Genomic DNA, 24,473 nt, shown 5'->3' on the forward strand with positions numbered 1-24,473 from the left:
AATGCTGAATATTGGTGTCACACTGGATTTGGATGACTGGATGGCTGGAGCCTGTTTTGCAGCTCTGAGGAGAGAGCAGGAAGGAGGAGGATTTGCTAGAGACAGTGGGGTGAGCATAAGCCCTGGGCATGCTGCTGCAGGCCTGGTCCTGGCATCCCAGAAACAGGAAGAGAAGAAACCAAGTTTAAAGAAATTCTTTAAAAAAAAATTAAACAAATACCCTTCACTGGGAAACTGTTTTATGGAGCAGTTCTCCTCCTTTTCTGCGTTTCTCAAGTATTGCTCAAGCATCATTGTTACAGTTTCTTCATCTGGAGGAGCTATGAAGTAGCCCTTGGGGAAATCCAAGCACCAGGGAGACAGAGGCTGATGCCTGGGCTGACTCTGGCTCGGAGCAGAGCTCAGAATAGTGAGCACGCTAGGATTAAAACGTGTGGGAGGAGATGGGAGGAGGCAACTGCCAAGTACTTTGTCACACTTAGGTGTTCTGATGGCAAACCCTTCCACTGGTTAGAAATAAATGAATGGGAGATTTAGCCAGGCCTTCTCTTGTTGTTTTCCTTGGCATTTTATTCCTCAATATAGTAATAATTTCTGCATGTGAAGCATGGTTCCTTTTGGGGTTTGGGATTATAAGGGATTTTTTGTGCCAAAGCATCTAGGCTATGGATGGTCCAGATCAAACTCAGTTATGAAAGTAGGAACTGTTTTGATCAGTATCCCTTGATGCTTCAAATGAGAAGTAGAAGAAACGAAACATGTCCTTCTTTGTGTCATGGGCTGTGGAAAAAGTCTCCAAAGGCTTGGATTGTGCTAATCTCACTGTATTTACGACTGTGTCAATTCCTACTATTTTTTGAGACATATCAGGTCTTACTTCCAAAGATCCTTTTTGCTCTCTTTCGTTGTATATTTCTAGAAGAATCCCTGGTTCTTTTGAATTCAGATATTAAATAGTTTGTGAATGATTCAGTAATCATTTCCTCTTTGTGTTTCTAGAGTGAAATGAAAATGCAGAGACATTTGCATCCTGCTAAATCCCACTTTTTTTACCAGCAGCACAGTGTTGGGTGTGCTCATCCTCTGTCCCCCACGTCCCATGTTGGCATCCTTTCCCAGAGCTTCAAGATGCTGGCAGCTCATCTCCTGGCCTTGGGACCCTCATTGCAAGGGCCAGTTGAGGGAAATGTGGGACAGGATGAATTCAGAGCTGCTGCTTTGAAAAATAAAAAGTTATACGTACATGCACACACAGGCTGGAAGATCAGACACAAACAGAGAAATGTTGCACAAAGGAATCACATGTTGTTAGAGGAGATCAGATCAGTCTGACAAGTTTCTGGCCTATTGAAGACAAGAATATACTTGGAAATTGGAGACCTTTATATTCAGGTGGTCTTGTAGTATCTAGGTGGAAAAAGTTGTGCAGAGTCTGAGAGCAGAGCTCTGGCACTCACTCAGACTCATTCTTGCAGCAAGTCTGGGTAGAATGCACCAGAATTAAAGGCTCCCAAAAGCAGTGACTGCTCCCCACTGGCCTGCAGCCCTTGATAGGGGAAGAAGGATCTCGTGCTGGGGAGGGGGACAGTGTTTGGGTTTGTGGGTTGCAGTCACTGGGGGAGTGTTTCCAACCCAGCCATGGAAACCCAGCTCTGTGTGACAAGGGGGAAGGATTGCACTGTGCGCTCCACTTCTGGCACGGACAAAGGTCCTTTGTGGCCGTGCCAAATTCTCCCGGCAGCAGAACTGTTACTGTGCACAGAGGGCAGTGGCTCTGCCCTGTGACAAATTACAGCAGCCACGGGTGCTGCAGGGAGGAAGAGGAAGCTCATTTGATCCCGTGATCTCCAGAGGGAAAATGGCGTTTGTGTGCCTGCCTGATAGGTGCCCATAGGGACACTTAAACTGTTCATACCCACCCGAAACCTCAGCATCCTGTGGGGCAAGACAGGCCTTTTCCCCATAAGTAAGCACAGTTTTGAAAGGCTTTCTAACTCTGGGGGTTTTGTTTGGCTTTTGGGGGGGGTTAATTAAAAGTTATATTTATAATCAGTGATATTCCTAAGGAAAAGAAATATTTGGATGACTGAAGAAATTAGAATAGTGTCACTTGGTGAATAACTTCAAACAGCTTTTGATTTCACATTTCATAGGGTGTAGACATCTGGAACATCAGTGATGCTTCAGCTGGTTTCTGATGGCAGACAGGAGCTGGTATCTTGGCCTTGTATTAGGTGCCTCAAATGTCCAGTGAGCAGAGGAAAGTGTTATGTAATCTGCAGTGAAGGGAAAGCATGAAATGTTTCAAAAGGATCTTGCTGGACTTGTTATTTATTGTCTCTCAGCCTCTCCTGTGGAACATGTGGTAGATTCTCTGTCACACAGATGCACTAGGGTTACACTAAAACAAAGTGTTTTGTATGTGTGTGAGGACTGGGTGCTTAATAAGAGAAAGAGAAATAATGAAATGCACTTTGAAAACAAAGTGCTGAGATAAAACTTGAAGGTAATAAGGGGGAGATTATATGTAGGGGTGATCTGAGTGGGAATTGCAAGAGATGAAGTACAGCAAATGTAGTAAAACAACTTCAAAAAGCACAGGTACAGCATGGGATTCAAATGACAGAAACAGTGTAACTAAGCATCTTTTAGATGGTCACTTTTTCAGCATTTGACCTCAGAGCTGACTGAGGAACTGACCAAGGAATAATGTGATTCATTCTAGGAATGCTCAGCTTGTATCACCAAAAAGCAGAAAAAAATGTGTGCTCTTGACTGAAACTGATGTGGGTCAACTCATCCAGGGTCTCCAGAGAGAAGGGAACAAGTGTACTGATGGTGCCCACAGACTCTGTGTGAGATGGAGTTGTCATGAGAAGATCTCTGTTCTGTGGGAACCCTCTCTAAAATACTTGTTTTTTCCAGAATTTTGGCAAAAAAGTGTAAAAGGGAAGAGTTCTCGAACTTCAGGATTCAAGCAGAGGAGTTGGTGTGGTTTGCTCATGGTATGCTTTGCAGCAGCTGCAGAGGAAGGCAGCTTTTGTTTTGTGTAAGGACAGGGGGAGGTTTAGCAACCTTGGCAGAGAAGCTTCTCTCTTGTATATGTGCATGTGGCCCAATGAGTGATTTCTGAGAGAAGGCAGAGGAGTTCAGATCTTTTATCTTTAGACTTTTGCTTCCTCCCATGAGCCTCCTGGTGAAAGTTGTGGTGGTTTTGTGACTTCGGTGCTTTTTTGCTGGGACTTAATCTAAGAGTATCAGCTGCTTTCGCAGGCACTGTTAAATGTTTTCCACTTGTGAGCTGGGAGGGTAACCTGAATTTACTGGAGATTGGAGCAGTAACCAAAAACCTCAGTGCAGTTTCCAGCCCTGCTGAAGACCTTGGGTAAGGCATGATTTTTGCACTCTGATACCCAGTTTTGGTGGCAGCAAGCTGTAAATTGACTTGACCGTTTAGCAAAGCCTCTGCCATGTTCTCTTCGTGCCTTAATTGCCCATTTGAGCAATGGGAATAATAGCAGTGCCTTAACTCACAAGCCTGCTGTGAGGATAGATATCTTCACAGCCCTAAAGCCTCCAAATATTGGACCAGTGGGATTCTGTGATCACCACAGGTCATTAACTATCTAAGGCAGGCTCCTACGTGAGGGGAAAGGACCTAAAAGATACTTGCTTTACATGGTGGATAGAAGTGATGTCACTGCTTTTAGAGAAGAAAAGCCTCTAAGTGTGGAACTTATGTTTTTCACCAGGCCACTTTTAAAACAGCCTTTTCTTTAAGCAAGCAGAGCACAATAAATGGTGATGTAAAATGCACCAAGATGAGAGCGAGTGAAAATTATTTACAGCAAGATACATGCAGTGCCCTTCAATTGAACCAAATCTGCTCATCACCAGGAAGCTGAGGAGATCAGACTGATGCAAAGCACTGCCTGTGGAATTCTCCCAGGCATCTCACTCCTCTTAACCAGCAGCAGCCAACTTTCCCATGTGTTGCTTTTTTTCTCTGTCTTGGCTAGGAGCTTGGAGTCTGGCTATAGTTGTGACAAAATTGAGTCAGGTTTGGGAAAGAAAATGCCTTCCTAGAAATATTGGGGTTCATCTGTACCACAGGAGTCTCCTAATAGAGCAGGTCACTGAACTGTGTGAGTTAGGCCAACAGCTGACTCTGTGTGCTTAAAATTGGAGCTGCCCTGAAGTGCCTTGGACATCAGATTGGTTTGGTATCCCCTGGCTGAGTTTGGAGGTCACTGGTGTTCAGGTCCTGTGAAAAGTCATGTGAGAGTTTCCAGGAGTGGTCTTGTTTTGAAAAAGTTGTGTCTAAACTCCTGCTTATGGAAGTGTTGATGTGAAACATTTCCATTTCATTGCTGTGCAAATATTCAGTGTGGAGGGCTTTAAGACACATCTTTGTACCCCAAACCCAGCTTTTGGGCTTCTTCCTTCAATAGCATCTGGTACTGCAGCTCAAGAGTTTCCATTCAGGAAATGAGTATTTTTGGTTGTTACAGTCTATAAGCCAAACTTGATATTTTAAAAGGCAAAATTACCATGTACTGAAGCTTTTCCCAGTAGTGCAGAGGTTCAGGCTGTGTAAGCTGTGTCAGTGAAGACAATTTGAAGCTGTTGAGTTCACCAATGTGTAAGTGAGTGGGTAGGGAAATGGGGACAGGAGAGAACAGCAGTGCTGTGGGCCACAGGTAAAATCATCCTGTGGCAGGAGACATTATGCTGCTGTGCTTGTACTGTGTTATCCTCCAATCTGTAGGTCTCACTGGGGAATGTGAAGATACACAGAGAAGCCATTGGGGAGGGAGGAAAGAGGTGCAGTGATTCATCAGCTGTACAAATCACAAACCATCTGCCTTTTTCTAATACATCGTGAGTGAGTCAAACAGAGAGCTGTGCAGCTATAGACATACAGGTTACCAATGTTTTCTGTTAATTATTGAGCTCCTTCCTCTCTCCTGGGTGTTCCATAGACTCTTTTAGTGCTGCAGTTGTGGTGAATGAGGCTGATGGAAAGGCTGCTTCCCATATTGGACAGAGTTGTCCCAAACCTCCCATAGGTGTGTGTACTGCTTGTCTTGTTGAGACATGGCATGCTGGTGGCAGAAGTTTCTTCTCTTTTCTTTTACCCTCAAATTTAAATGCTTCTTAGAAGTGGTCACCAAAACAGTCTTGTGGCCTTAGCCGTCTCTCCTTCCCCTCCATCAGGTCCTCTGGGGGCTTTTTCTCCTTTTCTGCTGTGGTTTGTGCCATGTACGTGCCAGAGCCAAGACATGTGGGGCTCTAGGGGCTACTTCTTGAGAAGTGAGAGCTCTTGGAGTTTTTTTTTTTTGAGAAATTTAGAGCTCATTTCTGCCTTGCAGCCTTGCGAGAGGCACGCCTAGAATATGCATGCGATTTTTATTTTGTTTTCGCATTGCAATACACCTACAAAAGTGTTTGAGTGCCTTGGTAATTTTATTTTGGAAGAAGTTGACACTCATCTGACTAAAGGCAGGGTGCTATGGTTCCCAGAGCAGAAGAATTTGAGAAGGGATCCAAGTAGTGTTAAGAAGTACTAAGTAGGAAATCTGCACTGTTGCTTAAGTTTTGTAAGCAAAGTAAAAAAATTTAATGTCTTGATTCTGTCACAGCTCATGTTCTTTCTGCTTTGGAAGAATGTAACTTAGAGTGTCTCTATAGTAACAATAAAATCTGAAGAGAAAAAATATGTGATAATATATAAAATATATAGTTACATTGGAAATGTGTACAGCTGTTCCTTGTCTAGGTGGCAGTGTTAGGAATGACCGATGACATGAAGGAGAAAGTGGACCAGATGTTGCTGTTAGGATATTTGATCTAAACAAATAAGAAATTATTACTAAAAACTGTTCTAAGCAAAGAATACTTATTTTGACATATCCACCATTTCCCAGAAAAAATACTGCTCTTTAAAGTGTATCTGAAAAGAAGTTAAGCTGAACATTCTAACAGGATAAACTATTTTTTTCTGCATAAAATAAAAGACAGATTCATCCAGGGTTTAACCCACTAAGCTGAACAGATAATTTTTACTTTGTGTCTGTGAGTCTCTTGTCCTCCTACCACATGATGCTGGATGAAAACTCAATATGAAAAATTATTTCTATCCAGTGACTTTAATTTAGTCCAGTGATGAGAACTCAATGAGTTGCACAGACAAGTAATTAAACTTATTAGAATGAATGTTTTTATAGCTTTTTATTTCTCTTGTAAGAAGTCTGTTGGTTTTTATTTCTCTCTTCTGAACATGCAAGTACCCACCCTAGGAGTAAACACTGAACACACCACTGATTAAAGGAGATAATTTTGACACGGTACATGATGACTATTTTGGTGCTTGCTGCCCCTGGAAGCCGCCAGTGGAGGGTGTTGGACAGAGGATCAGCCCAGCCCCTCTGTGGGTGTTGAGAACATTTGCTGATGTACCTGACTGTATCTTGCATGGGCTGTTCATGCATCACCTTGCTTGGAAGAGTTCAGTTTGTATTCCTCCTTCCCAAAGGGGAGAGCAAGGTCTCAGCAGGGCATCCACCATCACCGTCTGGGGTTTGGGTGCACAGTCAGGTGCCACTGGGATTTGGGGTCCTTTTGTGCCCCAGAGCAGGGCAGCAGCCAAGTCAGGTGTCCAGCAGGACATGGATGCTCGTGCCTCTGGCAGAAGCACACACTGCAGAGAAAAAAAAGCTTTTCCCAGACTGCACCAACTTCACAAACCAGTGGGAGCTGCAGCAACCACAGATACCCACGTGTCCCATTTTGCGTGCAAGCTGTGGGTTGCCAGCCCTTTTTCTGGAGGAGAAAGCAGTGGCTGGGAAGGAGGGAAACGTGGATGATGTCCCCACCTTGGCACTTGAGTGTTCTTCTCCCTCCTGCTCTGGAGTGTGCCCTCCTGGAGAAGGACCATCTCCTGCCTTCATCAAGATTAAGGCCAATATCCTAGGTGGAATAAGTGACTGTTGCTACAATATAAGTATTTTTTCAGGGCATGGACCAGTTTGCAAAGTGCAGTTTCTAATCATGAGTAGATTTTTTCCACAAAGCAAAAAAGCTAGTCAGGCCTAATCTAGTTTTTAGCAACTGAATTAAGCCTGCATTTAAAAAAAGGCAAAAAAAGTAGGAGCCAGTGATTGCAGATTGGTACTTATAATAGAAAATTCACAGCGTGCAATGTTCAGCTTCCCCATTTCTGGGAAAGGGTTGGCCTCTTGTGTTCATACCACCATTTTCCCCACATCTTTGGCTTAACAGCAGCTTGAATGAGAACATTTTAGTTCAAAAGAACAGCCTGTTAGCAGTGTACTCTGAAATAAGCCTATTGCATGGTGCTGCCACACAACCTATTCTGGTGAAGCCTACAAAGGGGTTTTTTTCCCCAAAATACCCATGTTTTTCAGAGTGAGTTCTTCTATCTCTACACAGTGGTTGCATCACAGCTGAGCTGTTAATGTTAAGAGGCAGCTTTCATGTGATTAATTTCATCATTCGGTTCTCTGGGATTTTCTACAGCTGTTGGTGCCTTTTAAAAACCCTTTCATTCTACCCTCAGTCCACCAAAACTTTTGATTTGTGTTTTATCTTTGTGTTTTTACAGTCTCTCAGTGACTGTGCTGTAGGGGAGTGCAGGGCAGAGGTGGGATGTGCACTGGGTTTGCTTCTGCCCCCATTCATGTGTTGACATCCAGTTTCACAGGACTTGTTGCTGGAGAACTCAGCATTCCCGGAGGCACTTTGGTTTGCTGATTGCCTTTGAAAGGTGTGAGTCTCTGATCCTTGAAAGAAAGAAAAATTATCAATTGCTGCTTTCCTGTAGAAAAATATTCATGGTCACAGCATCCTGTTACAGACCTCTGTGTGGGAATTTTTTTATAATTAGAAATGTCTACACCAACATATGCAAACTTGTAATTTTATTTTTTCACATCTGCAAAAATTGCTACTATAACAGTATGTATACCTCCCCTTTAATTGGGATTTATTCAGCTTACAAAAAACTGTAGAGGTATTGGAGCTCTATGCTGGTGTGACTTAAATGCTGTTTTAAAAGCTCTGCCCTAATTCACAAAACCTGCCTTTCTTTCTGTGTGGTTTTTTTGAGGTTTTTTTTTTTTTGGTTTTTTTTTTTTTTTTTTTTTTTTTTGGTTTTTTTTTTGTTTTTTTGGGTTTTTTTTTTTTTTTTTTTTTTTTTTGGTTTTTTTTTTGTTTTTTTGGGTTTTTTTTTTTTTTTTTTTTTTTTTTGTAAATCGTTACAGTCGCAATCTATCACGCAGGAATTATTTGCCCTGGTTTGCTTCCACTTATTCTTCTGTATGTAATTAAGCAATGTTCTTAAGTGTTTTATCACAGAGGAGAGCAACAGCATGTTTTTTGCTGTGCTTGCTGATGTGCTTTTTGATATTACTGTAGCAGCTGCATGCTGAAAGCAGTTGAAAGGAAGGAGGAACATCACCCAAGGCATGTTTCTTTTTTTGCACAGTGAAATGTGTATCTCCCCTCTCATCCTTGTGTTTGTAGGAGAAAAACATTACCACAGCTTTACTGCACATGAATTCAGTGTCTCTGGTGGGGAGCAGGATGTCAGCTCTGCCCTGTGCTGCTTCTGTTTGCACTGCTGCAGCCTTCGTGGACAAAGAGTAGATGGTCAAGGGGGACTTATGATGCTGTCAAGTAATATCAGTGAGTTTCTGCTCTGCTCTGAACTTGAGCATGACTTCTGGGCAGGCACACAGTGTTAAAATCTGAGACACACAGAGGGACACAGCATTTGCATCCAGGGACCCACAGGCTTGGAGGGTTGTGAGAGGAGATGGCTGAAGCTATCCAGGAATGAACAGAGTCACTGGGGCCCTCACAGTGTGGTTGGTCACACGTCCTGGAGGGGGTGGCAAGTTCTTCAGCTCAGGAAAAAGGATGCAGGTGGTGTCTCTGCCTTAAGCACAACCTGCAGTGTTTGCAAGGTGGTGATCAGCAGGTGGACACTGGCTGGTGACCAAGGGCAGAGCATGGCATCTGTGTTGAGCTTTGCTGAGATCCACTTCCTGTGAAATAAAGCGGGATGGTATTCCAAAAGAACCCAGGGGCTGAACATTGTGTGCCCAAGTCCTTGTTGCTGAGCTCTGTGCTGTGTTCCTCCTCTGTTAAGGCTGCTGTGTCCTCAAGCTGGGGAAGGGGCGTGGGAAAGCTCTAAGGAGGAGTTTTTACCTTTGTGATATTAAATGTCATGTTCAGACAAGGGGGGTGTGGGTGTTAAATTACAAGGGTGTAATTTGCTGCTGCTTGTCCTGTGTAGCAGAGAGGATGCTGCTTGTGGAGACTGAGCTCCTAAGCAGTAAAATAAAACGTTTCCACCCTCTTCAAACATCAGCCAGCCCTTGCAAATGAGCATTGCTATATATTTGTGTGCTTATTTGCAGTTATTCTCATGCTGGTGGTTTTCCCACTGCTCATTTTCAAATGAGGCCAGGTGCTGGGAACTCTCTGCCAGCACAGGGCAGAGCAAACAATGCAGCAAGATGAAAAAATAAAGAAAGATTTTATTGGCAAATTAAAGTGTCCCTAAAGTGTTTGGGTTTTTTCTGTTTGTTTGTTTTTAAAAGTGAGGTTTATCTGTGAAAAGTAAAGATCCATTTGCACTGCCTGGGAGGTTCAACCTCTTTCAGCCTCTGTTTACTTTACTCCAGCCCTTGGCTGAAAGCAAGGTACAGCACAAAGCAGTGATAATGCTGATGCACTTTTTCCTTTCTGCTAAAATATAAGTTTTCCATGCTTTTTTATTAGACGTACCTTCAGATTTGGTTGTCTTTAGACAGCCTTTTCCAGACTCCTTCATGTTTCTGGTATAAAGGAAAACAAGCAGCATCTCTCCCCATCTCCCCCCTGCCCTACCACTTCCCCAGCCACAGCTCGCAGGGTTTTGAATGATGCTTTGTGCAACTGAGCTGTGTCCAGGTGCCGTGGAAAATTCCTGCTCTGCCACCACCTTGGAGGAGCCTGTGGGAACAGCAGTGCAGAAAAGGAGTTCAGTTTCTACCGAAATACTTGCCTTTTGTTGTGGTGGAAGTAGGGTGTAAAATTTAGCTATAAGCACTAGGTAAAGATGCGAGAGAGTGAAAAGATTTCAATATCCAGCAAGAGAAACCTTTTGGATTTGTTGTTATCATTCCTTAGCTTGCACTGTACAGTTACCTTATGCTGATGGAAGGTGGCATTGCTACACAGGCAAGCACTTTCCAGTGCCAGCCAGGCCTAAAAACACGGTTTATTTTTCCTATGTGATTCTCTGCAGTTTCTCCAGTGTGGGGCTGGGATAGGAAATCTGGCATTTCCTCAGTCATGCACAGAGTTGCCATTAAGATCCCACTTCATTCTCTTGTCAGATGCTCTGTAGCTGTTTTAACAGGGGTTCAGTTGATCAGAGGACTGTGGAAGGATTATTTCATTATTTAAACAAATTTCAGAAATTAAATGAAGGACGGTTAGGCCCTCACTCATGAGTGCTGTGACACACTTGTGGGGAGATAACTTTAGAAGAAGGCATTGCTTCTGACTTGTGTGCTTCTGTCCTGCATGGCTTTACTGAATCAAAGCAAATTTAAAGTTTTTGTTCCTGCACACAGGTTTGGTTTGGTTCTCTGTGGTTTGGTTTAAACCTCATTCACAATGGCAGATTCTGCTTGGAGCCAAGCACTTTTGTTTTTCACCTGGTTGCCTTTTGCTGCTTTGCGCATTTGTTCATTTTAAAGAAAATTCAAAATATGAGTTTTTGGGTTTTTTTTTTGTTTCGACCACTTGCAGTTTGGGGAGTCAAGCAAGAGATGTGGCAGGTGAGCAGGAGGGAGGAGGACTCTCCTCTCTCCCCTTGCCCAGTGAGTACACAGTGAGCTCACAAGGCAGCTGCTGACTGCACCCCTCTGCCTCACTCCTGTGGGCACTCCACAGTGGCAGCAGCCCAAAAAAAGAAGTTATTTGTCCACAGTCCTGTCCATAACAAAACATAAGGAGAACAGGGCCAGCTTTAGGGGCAGAGGTTGACCTGACCATGGTGCAGCCCTGCATTGAATATCAGATGTGGGTTTTGCCCCTTGAAGGAACGCATGTGCTGTGGGCAGGGCTCAGGTGGTAAGGTGCAGCTCAGGCTGCCATCAGGATGTGCCAGTTGCTAAGCCTTGCATTGGAGGAACTGAAGTGGCATCCTTTATCAGTTTTGTCAGGAGCAACACCGCATACTTAAAGCTGTCTGCTGGGGCTTTGATTTTCTGGCAAGTGGCTCATGTTTGAAAGCTGTGAGATGCTCTTGATGCTTTCTCTAATGTTCTGGGATGAGCTGTGGCAGTCCCTGCAAATGTACATTATGCACCTCCCAAGGATGTCTTTTGAGGGAGGAGAGGGGTCCAGTTATTTTTTGGAGCTTTTTCTTTCTTTATCCCAAATGACATCCTTACTGAGGTCCTGGAGGAGACACTGCTTGGAGATCCCAATAAACTCTCCTTGCTCAGGTAAGTGTTGAGCTTCTCCTCCTCCCCATCATTCAAGATGTGGGTTGATGGGACAGTCTGTAGCTAGTTATGAGTTCCCAAGACTACACATCATAGGCTAAAAGTCATTTGTTTCTTTTATTGACCTCAAAAAAGAAGCATTTGATTTGTGCTTGATTTCTGTGGTGCATCATGATTCTCATGTGGCAGAAAAAACTACTCAAAGTGTAGGGTTAGAAAGCCAGCAATTAGACATGCAGAAAACCACTCTTTGGAAAGGAAGAAGGAAGAGAAGAAACAATCTGTATGATTTTCTGGAAAAACTGTAGCAGACAGAATTGTTCATCTTTCCACACACATAGATATGTTTTGAAGGGACCTTGGCCCTTCCTCTGTATCAGAGCATCCTTGTTTGAGGCCAGTCCTCCTGTCCTCATAAGAGTTGGGAGCTTGGTGCAGCAGAGAGCTTGCTGAGCTTCCAGAGATGGGGGAGTTCAAAACATTTAGTCTGACTTTTAAGAAACCTTTGATTGATTCAAAGCTGTAACCTAGATGTTTCTCCTTCTCCACTCTTTCTCTTCCATCACATTCCTTTATGTTCCTAACTTTTTCTTCCTGTGGAGGCGGGGGGAAGTTCAGTGAAATATAAATAAGCCTTGCTCTGTCTTTCATGTCCTTTGAATTTTCTTCCTTTTGCTGATGTTGCCACATGAATTTTGCACGAGGTCATGCATTAAAACAGGAGCAGACCATTAGGTGCAGCTGTGGCCTGAGAGGGAGAGCAAGACTCAGAGGAGCATTCCAGGAGCTGTGGCTCCATCTTCATTGCCCTGGCCCAGGACACTCCCTTCCCTCATCTAAGAAAGTCAGTATCACAAATGTTGTGGGATCTATGGGGAGGAGTGAGATGACCTGATCACCTTCACCCTGTTCACAGCACCATCTGGGCTTACAGAGCCCATTCTGCCCCTGTCTCTCATCTTTTGTCCTGTTTCAGCCAAATTTGGTATAAGGGAGGAAGCTTCAAAGCAAATTAATTTTCTGCAAGCACAATTGAAAATGGGTGATCGGGAAGATGGGCATTGGGACAGTTGTGTGTTTGTCTCTAGCTTTGGATCCCACCTGCAGTGGGATGCAGCAAGTCACAGATCACAGCCAAAATATCTGTGGAAGGACAATTGTGAGGTGAAGTAGAAGGGGAATTTTGAAGGAATATGTGGAAATATATAGAATGTTCAGTGTGATCCAGTTCAACAGTAAATCGGCACAAATGTACAGAAAACCAGGAATCATTGCTTTCACTGTTCTTTTGTTTATCTTTAAAAGGCAGAAGGAAAAAAAATAAGCAGGAAAGGAATTGCTCAGAGGCAAATGCTTTGGGGAATGCTGGTGACAATGTTGGTGGTCCTAGGTTAGGGGGAAATAGCACTGGGTCACCCTGACCAAGGCAGAGCCATAAGCCTGTGGGCAGCCCCATCCCTGTTTCACAGAGCTCAGCAAATATGCTCTATTTCCCAGGGAAGCACCTGGAGCTCGAATGCACTCTTGAAAGTCAGCCAGCTGCTCTGATGCTTCACCAAGTGTGCAGGAGCGTGCCTGGGCTGTGTCAGGACTGGGAGATGCAGGGGTGGCAGTGGCTGTGAACACAAAGCACTACACCATAGTAAATGTGCATGAGATCTTCTCCATGGTGTGTTTGGTGTTTCACAGCCTGAGTTTCACAAGAGCCTTATCCGTGAAGGTGCTGCGTGGCGAACTCGCACACGGAGTGTTTCGTGTGTGGGGAATTGCTTCATGCTGGGTTTTGAGTGCGTAGAGCGGGGAGCTGCCATCCCTGCTCTTATCCCCAGCTGGAGCTGCTTCCTCTGGCAGTGTGTGGTTTGAGTTTCCATATGTACAGGAATGGGATGATCTGTGACAGGCAGAGCAGCAGCACTGCTCTGGAGACCTGCAGCATGTTCCTCAGCTGCAAACACAAGCGAGGAGCTGGCGGCTGCTTTCACAGGTTCGCTCGTGCCAAGGCTCCAGCGAGAGGAGCAGATACAGGGACAGCACTCAGCACTCAGTTATAAAGTCTCTGCTGATGTTGGATGTGTCCAGATGTGACTGCAGTGATATTTTATTTTGTTAGATCTTCATGTCTCCAGTTCTGGATGCAGCTTATCATTTACAGTCTTCACAATAAGCAAATGTGCATTTGGTTAGACATGAGATCATGGTTTGGATTGGAAATTATCTTTAAAGATCATCCAGTCTGTCCCCCCTGCAAGGGTAGGGGTATTTTGTATTGGATCTCTAGTTCAAATTCTCCATTTAGAACACTTCTGCAGAACTCAGTGCAGGCCTGACCCGCTCTGCAAATCCCCACTTTCCATCCTTCTCTGGTTTGTAAGCACCAGTGTGTCTCCCACTCAATTCCAAGAACTTCTTGATTGTTAAATCTGAGTTTTGTGTCAAGACCATAGAAATATTATGGAACCAGAGACCACCTGACCAGGAAGTATAACAAATTTGAATCAGTGGTAAATTTTAAAAAGCATCTTGTCAAATAAGGAAGTGACCTTTTTTCCCTCCATCCAGTCCTGATGAGTGTGTGTAGATCCTGAAAAAGCTGGTGTAATTTTTCTTTGTGCTTGCTCTGACTGATGTTTGCCTCCTAGCCTTCAGAAAATACATTTTACAGAATTCCTGCATTTGGGAACTTTCAAAAGTGCTTCAGCATTAAAAATAAAGCTTTGAAATGTTTTGGTTCGGCTTTTTTAATTCTTTAGGGAGTGACATGCACAAGTTGGGACATTACCAGTGGGGTCACAGAAAGGGACCCTGTGTAAGAGGTATCTGAGGGCTTCTGTGGCCTTTGGTAGCTATTTCTGTCAATGTTGAGTGAGAAGTTGTGTTTTAAGGAAACTTCTTGTCTGGAAAAGACTTGATAGGCCTCCACAAATCTGCTGTAGTTTTCTGCTACAGTTTCTTTGAGCCCACCTTTTCTCAAAACACAGACATTTGGAAGTGTTGATTTACATTAACTCTTCTTTCTGCCATTACTTTTACAACCAAGGCAGATCCTATAGCTTTATTTAGAAATCACCCATCATTAGTAACCACAGTCATTTAGTAGTCATATTTACAAGGTAAGTGACAGTGGGAAGTAATTAAGTTTAATATAAATCACACTCAATTTCAAAGCTGCAGACTTCAAAATAGTAATTAATAGAATTGCAGCTTCTATAAAAAGATGCAGTATTTATAGTACTATCTTCTTCTTTTCCTAACTAAACACATCGAGTCTAGTGGAAATTAAAATTCCCTGTCTGTTCATCTTATTTGTTCCAGTCATTTTCTTCCTGTGGTGCACTTCATTGCAAATTACCCATGACTTTCTTCTTTTTGAGAAGATTTTTGACTCTTAAAATGATGACGTGGAGGAAGAAGTGTTCGGCAATATCCAAAATACACACATGCCTTGCAAATGCACTCATCTTGAGCTGTGGCTTTCTGCTAAAACTTGGATTGATCAGTGGCTAACAACATGTGCTTTGTTTCACAGGTGTCATGCAGCTGACAGGTCTACAGGCGAAGCTGAGGGTCACAGCCAAGGCAGAAATTCTGTAGACAAAACAGAGTCAAATAATCAGGGAAGTTTGGAGCTGTTTGCAAGATCTACTGAGTTGGTTGCTCATCCTGTCAAAAGAAGCCACCATCTAGGACAACAGCACACTGCCAGCAGCTGCCATGGCCAGCAAAAGAAAGTCCACAACTCCCTGTATGGTGCGAACTTCTGAAGTCGTGGAGCAGGAAGGTGCCGAGGGTGTAGAGGCCCCTAAAGACAAAGGGACTGGTGCATTGCAGCAGGACTCCAAAAAAACCTGGCCTTCAGAAAACTCAGTCAAAGACTGCGAAGTGGTGGAGGCGAAGCCCCCGGGTGAAAATCAGTCTAAGAAACCCCAGGGTGGTTATGAGTGTAAGTACTGCCCTTACTCGACACAAAACTTAAATGAATTTACAGAGCACGTTGACACGCAGCATCCAAATGTCATTCTCAACCCCCTGTATGTCTGTGCTGAATGCAACTTCACAACCAAAAAATACGATTCTTTATCTGACCACAACACAAAATACCACCCGGGAGAGACTAACTTTAAACTGAAATTAATTAAACGCAATAATCAGACTGTTCTAGAGCAGTCTATTGAGGCCGCCACTAATGATGTCACTGTCACAAGCAGTGGGCTAGAAAATGCAGAGTGTGACGATTCACTGCATGGGGGAGTCAGCGCAAATAAAGCACCCGTGATGAAACTGGGAAAGCCTAAAGGGGAAACCAAGAAGGGATCTAAAAAGCCAGAAGAGGGAGGTACGGAAAACCACATGGATGGTGCTCTGCCCCGCATCATAACTGAAGCCACTGAAGCTATTGCCTGTATAAATGGAGACCTTCTCCATGATGTGTTAGCCCATGTCATGCCCTCTGTACAGCTGCCACCAAATATCAACCTTGTCCCCAAGGTCCCGGTCCCTCTGAACAGCACCAAATACAACTCCGCACTGGACACTAACGCAACCATGATCAACTCCTTTAATAAGTTTCCTTACCCAACACAAGCAGAGCTGTCGTGGTTGACGGCAGCATCAAAACATCCGGAAGAACAAATCCGAATCTGGTTTGCTACGCAACGTTTGAAGCATGGTATAAGTTGGTCTCCTGAAGAAGTGGAGGAAGCAAGGAAGAAGATGTTCAATGGTACTATCCAGGCAGTTCCCCAGACCATCACCGTCCTGCCAGCTCCTTTGGCAACTGCAAAAATGCCGCAGCCCATCATCCAGACAGCTTTGCCTTGTCAGATACTGGGCCAGACTGGCCTGGTTTTGACTCCTGTGTCAAATGGTTCAACTGTTTCCTGTTCACCAATTACACTTGCTGTTGCCCCAAACCAGGGGCAAAAGAGGACAATACAGACCTTATCAAGTGCCCCAGAGGCCAAGCGTCCTCACATAGTTCAGGTGCCTGAGATTCCTGCCAAGATGAGTGCTGTTCCAGCAACCCCAGCCAGCGAGCGGAAAAAGACCAAGGAGCAGATAGCAGAGCTGAAGGCCAGTTTCATGGCAAGCCAGTTTCCTGATGATGCAGAAGTCTACCGGCTTATAGAGGCAACAGGTCTTTCCAGGAGTGAGATCAAAAAGTGGTTTAGTGACCACAGGTACAGAAGTCAGAGGGGCATTGTGCAAATTCCTGGTGATGCTTTAGGGAAAGATCAAATAGCACCTTCAGCTGGTCGACATGGCCGGTCATTTCACCCATACACAGATTTTACTCCCCAGAGATTCAAAGAGAAAACTCAGGAGCAGCTTAGGGCCCTTGAGGAGAGTTTCTTAAAATGCTCTTTTCCTACCCAGGGAGAATTGGACAGGCTTCGAGTAGAGACTAAGTTGAGTAGGAGGGAGATAGATTCATGGTTCTCTGAGCGGAGAAAGATAAGGGACAGCATGGAGCAAGCTGTCTTGGACTCAATGGGATCATACAGAAAAATTAAGGATCAAGGAACTCCCAATGGTGCAATAAGCCAGGCAGAACTTCTGGGTAGCTCTCAGCTCCCTGGTGCTTTATCTGGGTCCTCCACCACATTGAAGAAAACACAAGAGCAAATTCATCTATTGAAAAGCACATTTGCAAGGACCCAGTGGCCATCACCCCAGGAGTATGACCAGTTGGCATCTCAGACCGGGCTCACGAGAACTGAAATAGTTCGCTGGTTCAAGGAAAACCGGTCTTCACTAAGAACAGGGTCACTTAAATGGATTGACCAGTACCAGCAGCAGTATGCTGGTGATGGTCATAACAAGCAAAGCCAGAAAAGGAGCTCAAAACACACTGAGAGTCCAAAGAATGGTAATGAGGTGTCTCGGCAGCATTACCAGGAGCATAAAAAACTGAATGAAGAGAATGGGGGGAAACCAGTGGTGAGAGCAAAAAGAGACTGTGAACCACTGAAGGACTCTTTGTTGGGGAATCAAGCAGAGGGTGCAGACAGGCTGGAGTGCAACAACAGCCACGATGGCCACGGCAGTGAGGAGAATGAGGAGCCAGCAGAGGTCAACTGGGTGGAGGTGACGGTGGGCGAGGATGACGCTGCCTCGGACTGTATGGACAGCTGGAGCCAAACAGCCCCCGAGGGCCACACAGAGCTGCCAGACTTGGACTCTGAAAGTATATCTGGAGACAATTCCCACGTATAGACAGGTAATGCTGAGGGTGCCCTGTTTCTCTGAGCCTGCCTTTGGCGGGGTGTGCTTCCAGCATTCTATAGCCCCGCTTCAGTGTAAATCCCTGGAGCCCATCCCTGCCGGATGCTTTGTGCCTGCTGGATGCCTGAACAAAAGGGACACCCATTCTGCTTGTAAATTAAAGCCAACTGCATGATAGTGGAGGGGTTAGTGCCATTTGCCTTGTTTTTTGTCTGCTTGTGGGTCAAGTCCTGGATAAAGGGAGGTTTTGGAGGTTTTCTTTTTCTTTTGTTTTTTTCAATAAGTGATTAAAACTTTCTGTCTTTAAACAACCTATATGTACTTTACATAAAACATGCTAGCCGACCCACACAAAGAAATAGTAAGTAACACTAGTTGCTAATATCCCCCTTGCTGAGAGATCACTGAATGGAGGCTGTGCCTGTTTTTGCATCTCAGGTCCTTCCTTTGCAGCATCCTGCCATGTTGAAAACAAAAGGTCACTGGGGGAAGGGCCTAGGACACAGATGCCTCTTTATGCAAAAGCAAGCAAAAAAAAAAAAAAGTGGGACTGAAGTGGCTCATGCAAATGTGTTTTCTTCCTCTTGCAAGTGAGAACTCTCTTCAGTCTCGCTTTGTTCTGCTTGCTCTCACTAGAGGCTTAGGAAATGCCCCAGACTAAGCTGTGTGGGTGTTTAGCAGCTCTTCTTCACAGGATCTTGAATTTAAAAGCAAGCTGCAGGGTCTGGCTTTAAGGAGGGGGTCATATGATCTTTCCCAATGCGAAAGGACTTGTTATTTGGAGAGCTGAAACCTGTTTCTGATTGCAACTGCACAGGTGTAAATCTGGAACAAGCACTGTCAGTAATTCTTGCACGTTGAATTGAGTTCACTGGAACCTGTAACATTTTGTGCTCAGTATACCTGAATCTGTCTCTCCCAAGCTGGAGTTTCCTTAAACCACAACTTTAGAGCTTATCCTACAGAAAGCTCAGCATCCTGCATTAAAAACTATAGTGAGAGAACACCTGTTTGAGAAAATTGGTAATTTTCTGGCATCTAAAAAGTAAAATATAATTTAGCAATTCCTTAAAAATAAAAATTTAAAAAAAAATTAAAAAAAAAAAAAGCCAGGACTGCTAGAAGTGCCTCCACACTTGTATTTAAGACTTCTGCTATTATAGCTGCCAGTACTTGGATTGAACTACCTGTTGCAGCAGTGCAGTTTTTGGCAGCAAGCCCTGCTGCCTAGCATGCCACTTTCTCCATGTGCAGTACTTGTCCCAGAGTCTCTTGGACATTCTCTGAGTTGGAAAAAAAAAAACAATCCTGAAGTGGTATTCTTTTTAACTATGAATTTTGTTAGATAATCTTGAGAAATGTTATGACAGCATCTTTATAACAAAATATCTTAAAAGATTCAGACTGCATTGCAAGGCATTGTCCTCCATTTTCCTTGGAAAAGTTGGTAATTAGGGATGTGAGGAACAGGTGTTACCTGTGTCTCAAAGGCAGGGATTAAAGGAAGAAGGATGTGGGAACATCAGCCAGAGGCACACTGGGGTGCCACTTTTGTGCAGCCACATAAGAGGGAGAGCCAGGATCTGATCTGCCTTTTAAAGTCAAACGTGTGACGAATAAATGCATTGTGGGATTCTTTCTCTCCGGGTTGTTATTCCCGAACATTTCCCCCTTCCAGCTACAACTGTTGATTCTGAGGAGAGGGAGCAGACCAGGGGCTCAGAGGGGCAGTGGAGAAGAAGGCAGGAGCAGGGGGAATTGCCTGAAACCCCTGTTTCTTACAAACCTCTTGTGCTATGAAACCAAGATCTGCAGAGCTCCCTTCCAGCAGCGTAGGTTTTGTGCTTGTGAGCAGTGTCAGGAGTGGAGTGAACCTCCTGCCACTGTGTCCTGGGACAGATGTTGGCCATAAAGCTTCAGGGCTCTGGAGGTGCTCAAGTGTTATCAGAGAGGAATTTTTATGAGAACTTTAATCTCAGTTAAACTGTTGCTGAATGATCCTTTTGATGAGGAGCTTTCTGGTGGTTGTGTGTAAAATACACCTGCTGAGAAAAGGTGTACTGGAACAGGACTTCTACTGCTTCTACTGCTAACAGCGTGCAAGCCTGGTCACAGGGTCCTTTTGTCCTCTGCTCCTTGCCAGTTTCTCAGTGTGCTGCTCTGGGGACTTTAAAAAGTCTTTTTTTTTTTCCTATATTCTGCCTGTAATATTCAGCTGAGGAATGCGAGTGCCTGCTCTGTGGTGCACGCATGGAGGCATTGCCACAGTCATTGTGACACAAAAATTGGGATCTTTATACCCCACGCTGATGGGACTCAGGGAATAATCTCAGCTACTTTTTCTAAGCTTTCATTGGGCAGCCAGTCTTAGAAATTTTCAGCTAAAATTTTGGTGTTAAATTAACAAGGTGTTATCCCAAGTGACATCCAGGGTATGACTCAAAAGCAGAGACTTTTGTATGACCTGACAGGGAACTTATTTCTGTCAGTTGTCATAAAAACTTGATTTTTCCTAACATGCTCTTCAGGTCCCACATGTAAGAGGTGGACTGAAGAGCTGACAAGGGATTCCTCTTGTCTCTCACACAGCCACTCTTACTGTGTGAGTCTCTCACTGCTGAGCCATACATCAGGCAGAAGCATACTCCTTTCACATTCGTGGTGTTGCTGTTTTGCCAGCTTGATCTACATAGTCCAAAATGAAAGGTTTTTGATGATTGACCTCCATACCCTTCTTGACTGAATTTATGTGTGGCTTTTGTAAAATCTCAGTTCTTCCAGACCATCTCAGTCACTCTCTTCTCCAGTATGTAGCTTTAGAAGATTTTGGAACTACTAGAGAGCATTTGTGTTATAGCCTACACAGACCTTATGCCTTAAAAAACCAAGTTTTTCCAAAACTAATCCATGTTTGGCAGATTCTGCAGCTAGAGGGAATTTCACAAGGGACTGGGCCTCTGTGAGAGCAGGATTTGTGCCAGCCTCTGCAATGCCATCCCGGGACTAAGAAGAGGCTCTGTTACTAAGTCTGTATCTGAAGCTTTTGGCAAAATTGGATTTATTCCATGGAGCATATCAGCTTTCTTGAATAGTGGGGTTGGGAGATCTGTCCCCATAGGGTACCAGGCCTTCCAGATGTTGAGTGGCTGCTGTAGGGTGCACTTAAAGCCATCTCTGGAAGTGTTCCGGACTGTCACGAAGCTTTGTGTCCCTCTTGGAGTGAGGCCCAACTGCTCTGTCAGGAGAGAGCTGTAGCTCCCTTTCCATCAGTAGAGAGGTTCCTGCCTTCCAACAGCACGGGTCAGACTTGGGTCCCTTGTCCTCCTTTGCACAAACTCAACAAACAGAAACTGGTTCTGAATTAAACACAGCAAACTACAGCTCAGACAGGAGAGCAGGACCAGAGCGTGCCAGAGTGTTTGGCAGCTTCTGCTGGCTTTCTTTAGTGCTGTCTCCCTGTGGGGATTTCCCAAGATCAGAGCTTTTGTTTTTTTCTCAGAATGATCTGGTGTTTTCCCCCATCACCACCTTTCCACAGTAAACTGTCTTTTTTTGGAGTTATTTCATGACCTCCTTTTTTAAGCATGAACCCTGCAAGATACAGGCACCAAAGCCTGTGGATCATGGTGGGAACGAGGTAGCTGAAGTCCCTGGATCTTGATGGCTGTGACCTCTGCTCTGTGGAGATTTGCCAAAGTCAAACCATGTGTGAAAGTTGCACAGTAGGAAAAAAAAAAAAAAAAGCCTGAAGGCAGTCATCAGTTGTATCTGCTGAATGCATGATACTGAGCCTCAGAGGTAGTCTGGGTCCTCCTGGCATCTCCAGCCCCTTCTGCACTGTTTCAGGAGCAGAGATGACTTGCTTGCCAGTGACCCAGTGCATCCCTCAGTGTCCAAAACCACCAGAAGTGAACATCACTGGGGTTTCTCACTTTCTGCCCAAGTTCTCCCTTTTCTTGAGGCTTAGGCTTTCATTTAGAAAGCTCACAGTAGTGTCTGCTACTGGTGCTGGGCTCCAAGTCAGCATCCTGAAGTAACTCAGCATGGGATTGACCTTGATCAGTGTTTTTTGCAGATTTCAGGTCACCCTAAAACTTTTGAGGGAATAAGGCTGAAGTAGGGAGGACATGGTTTTTCCCCTGAAATGGGTAAGGTACGTTAGAGACTCCAGCTCTAATATAATGAAGAATTTCAGAGGGAGAAGCAAAACCCAGTGCAGCAATTAAAATTTTCCAGTGAGTCAGGACGAACAGGGGCCTGTGTGGGAAGGTCTCAAGGGCGGGAGGACTTTTCCCCTTGATGTTGGTGCAAGCCTATGGCCTTTCCCTGGGTTTGACTGCATTGCAGATGCCAGATAGAGCCCACTGCTTCTGTGGGAAATAACAGACCAGACAGCAACATCCATAAGAGGTGTGAAATAACAAGTCAGCTCAGGTTTCAGTGAGCATTGCTGCAGGGTGGGTGAAGAGGATGTTTGCACTTCTTGCACATTCACACCTCAGTGTGGAAAAACTGAGCATAATCCCTGTCATAGAGCCCTTGCTTTTTGCTGGGAACTGGGGATACGTGTGAATTGGTGGCTATTTGAAGGTTGGGTTTTGAGGGGTCATCTTTTGATCTTTGGTCCAATTGTGCAGCCTTTATGTAGGTGCAGGAGAGATAGCAGAACCAGGAGGCTGCTCTGCAGAGCACAGGCACATCCAACTTTTTCCACTGTCTTTTAGTGTGTATAATTTTCTAAAATAATGTAAAATGGGAAGTATTACAAGGGCATTTTGTGGGGGAGAAAGACCTGAAGTCTTCTTGGTTTAGCACTGTCTGTCCTGTGGTTGCAAAGTAGTTTCCCCAAACACGTGCACGCATCATTTTGAGTCAGTGTGAGGATCTGCCTGAGCCAAGGCTGGACCACATATCCCTGTTAGAAGTCTATAGGGGATTATTAGCTGGGTGTTACATGCAGGAAAAATGCAACACCCTACCAGATGAGGCTGTGATAAGGATAGGCCTCAGGGTACAGTTAACACAAAACAGTGTTTCCATACGTGCAGGGATGCAAACCAGGTCTCATCATAGTTAACAGTTCAAACAGTTCATAGTGCCTTAAAAAATAATATGGTGCTGTTGTAATTTTTTCAGGGGTACTCCTCAGCTGCACTGTCCTGATGTTGAAGGGGAAATGCTCTCTGAAAATAGAAGAAATCTCTATTTTCCTGCCTGAGTGAGAGAGTGTGTTGTGAGTCCAAGTCTCAAACTGCGCTTGTGGAGGCACAGTGGGAAGAAATATTCTCATGGAGCGTCACCATGGAATTGTTGATAGTGCCAAAGTCCTACTACTGCATTACAAAAGAGAAGAAAGAGAGAGGAAAGGGTTCTTGTATATAGTTTTCTCTTAGTTTCTCTCCTACCCATTTTCCTGCCCAGCCTCTTCTTCTACTGGAACAGATTTGTACAACATAAAAATTTTGTTAATTTTTTTAATAAGTGCAAGTTATTCTTGCATATAATGCAATTGAGAAATTTTGGGGTTGGATGGGGGGAGGGAAGTGTCTTTTGTGGAAGAGGGAGATTTTGGGTTTTTTTTCCTGAAGTGTTTTAAGAAAGAGTTGCAATCTTTTGGAATTGTCTTGGTGCAGATCAACACCTGAGCCCAGATCCCCACTCCAGTTTACATTTCAGACCAGTTAATCATGTTCTGGACCAGTGGGGTTTGGTTTTTTGGTTTTTTCTCTTGTTGTTTTGACTTTTTTGTTTTGTTCTATGGCCACCTGCTACTGATTCAAATAATTAAATCTCTGCTTTTCCATGCTTCTACAAGGCAAGTCTTCTCCAGCTCCTGTACTTCACTTTTCACCAGCCAGCCCCAGCTGTGGGTCTCTGAAGATTTGGCCAGAATGCCTTTTTTTGATTATTGGTTTGGAGGTTTTTTTAAGCACTTTTTGTTTAAACATGCAGTATAACTCCCAGAGGGGTTGGAATGAGGAAATGAAGATGCTTCATAATCCAAATGTATTTGTGTTTCTTTGGCTGGTACAGTGATGGACACCATAACCAGCAGGCTGCCCTCCAGCTTTAGACGTTGTCGCGCACAACAGAAGTTTCTTATTAACCCGTGCCACTAAATTTTTAGATCACTCTTAGGTTCCTGAGTGCACTTTTTTTCAAATATTGCTAATTTGGATTTGTGTGGGGATGTCTGTCTGTGCATGTGTGAGGAGGGAGCAGAGGGGAGCAGGAGCCCGGGTGCAAGAGCTGTTCAGTGCTCATTCCTCTGATGAGCTGGGGTTGGAAAACTTGCCCACCTTTCAGTACGCTGCACAAATAGGATGCTAGGGAGTTTGAATAAATCCAACTTTTCTAACTTGTTGCTGATTTGTTGTAACTCAATAAAACAAAGGCTAAAAATTTTGGTAACTTTTTTCTCAACTCTTTTGTTTTACTCTAAAATAAATAAATAAAACCCAAGAAAACCAAACCCCACGCAACCTCAGCCCAAACTTTGTGCACAGGAGTTTGATGCCTTTAGAGCTGCGATGAGGGTTTTACTGGTTTTGCAGTATTTGGCAAATACCAACTGTATTAAAGTGGACTCCGTGAATGTTTATTTCCCCATGTCAGTGAGGTGTTTCCTGCAGGAAGGATGCAGATAGTGCCTGGGAATGAGCCTTTGGGGAACACCTTTTATTCTGATTGCAGATTCACAAACTGAATGAATGAATGAAACCACCC

The 24,473-nt window shown here is 44.2% G+C and overlaps 1 protein-coding gene across 1 annotated transcript in view; it reads left to right on the forward strand.

The window, feature by feature from the left end:
* The window catches only part of ZHX2 (zinc fingers and homeoboxes 2), a 45,448-nt gene extending 21,290 nt beyond the window's left edge, over positions 1 to 24,158 (forward strand). The window contains exons 3-4 of the mRNA XM_041470727.1: positions 15,052 to 17,742; positions 22,884 to 24,158. Of these exons, the coding sequence (XP_041326661.1) occupies positions 15,237 to 17,738 (2,502 nt within the window). The 5' untranslated portion in view covers positions 15,052 to 15,236 and the 3' untranslated portion in view covers positions 17,739 to 17,742; positions 22,884 to 24,158. The remainder of the gene's footprint in view (positions 1 to 15,051; positions 17,743 to 22,883) is intronic.
* Positions 24,159 to 24,473: the final 315 nt, after the last annotated feature.

The sequence above is a fragment of the Pyrgilauda ruficollis genome, unplaced genomic scaffold (assembly GCF_017590135.1).
Source record: "Pyrgilauda ruficollis isolate IOZ18807 unplaced genomic scaffold, ASM1759013v1 scaffold25, whole genome shotgun sequence".
NCBI lineage: Eukaryota > Metazoa > Chordata > Aves > Passeriformes > Passeridae > Pyrgilauda > Pyrgilauda ruficollis.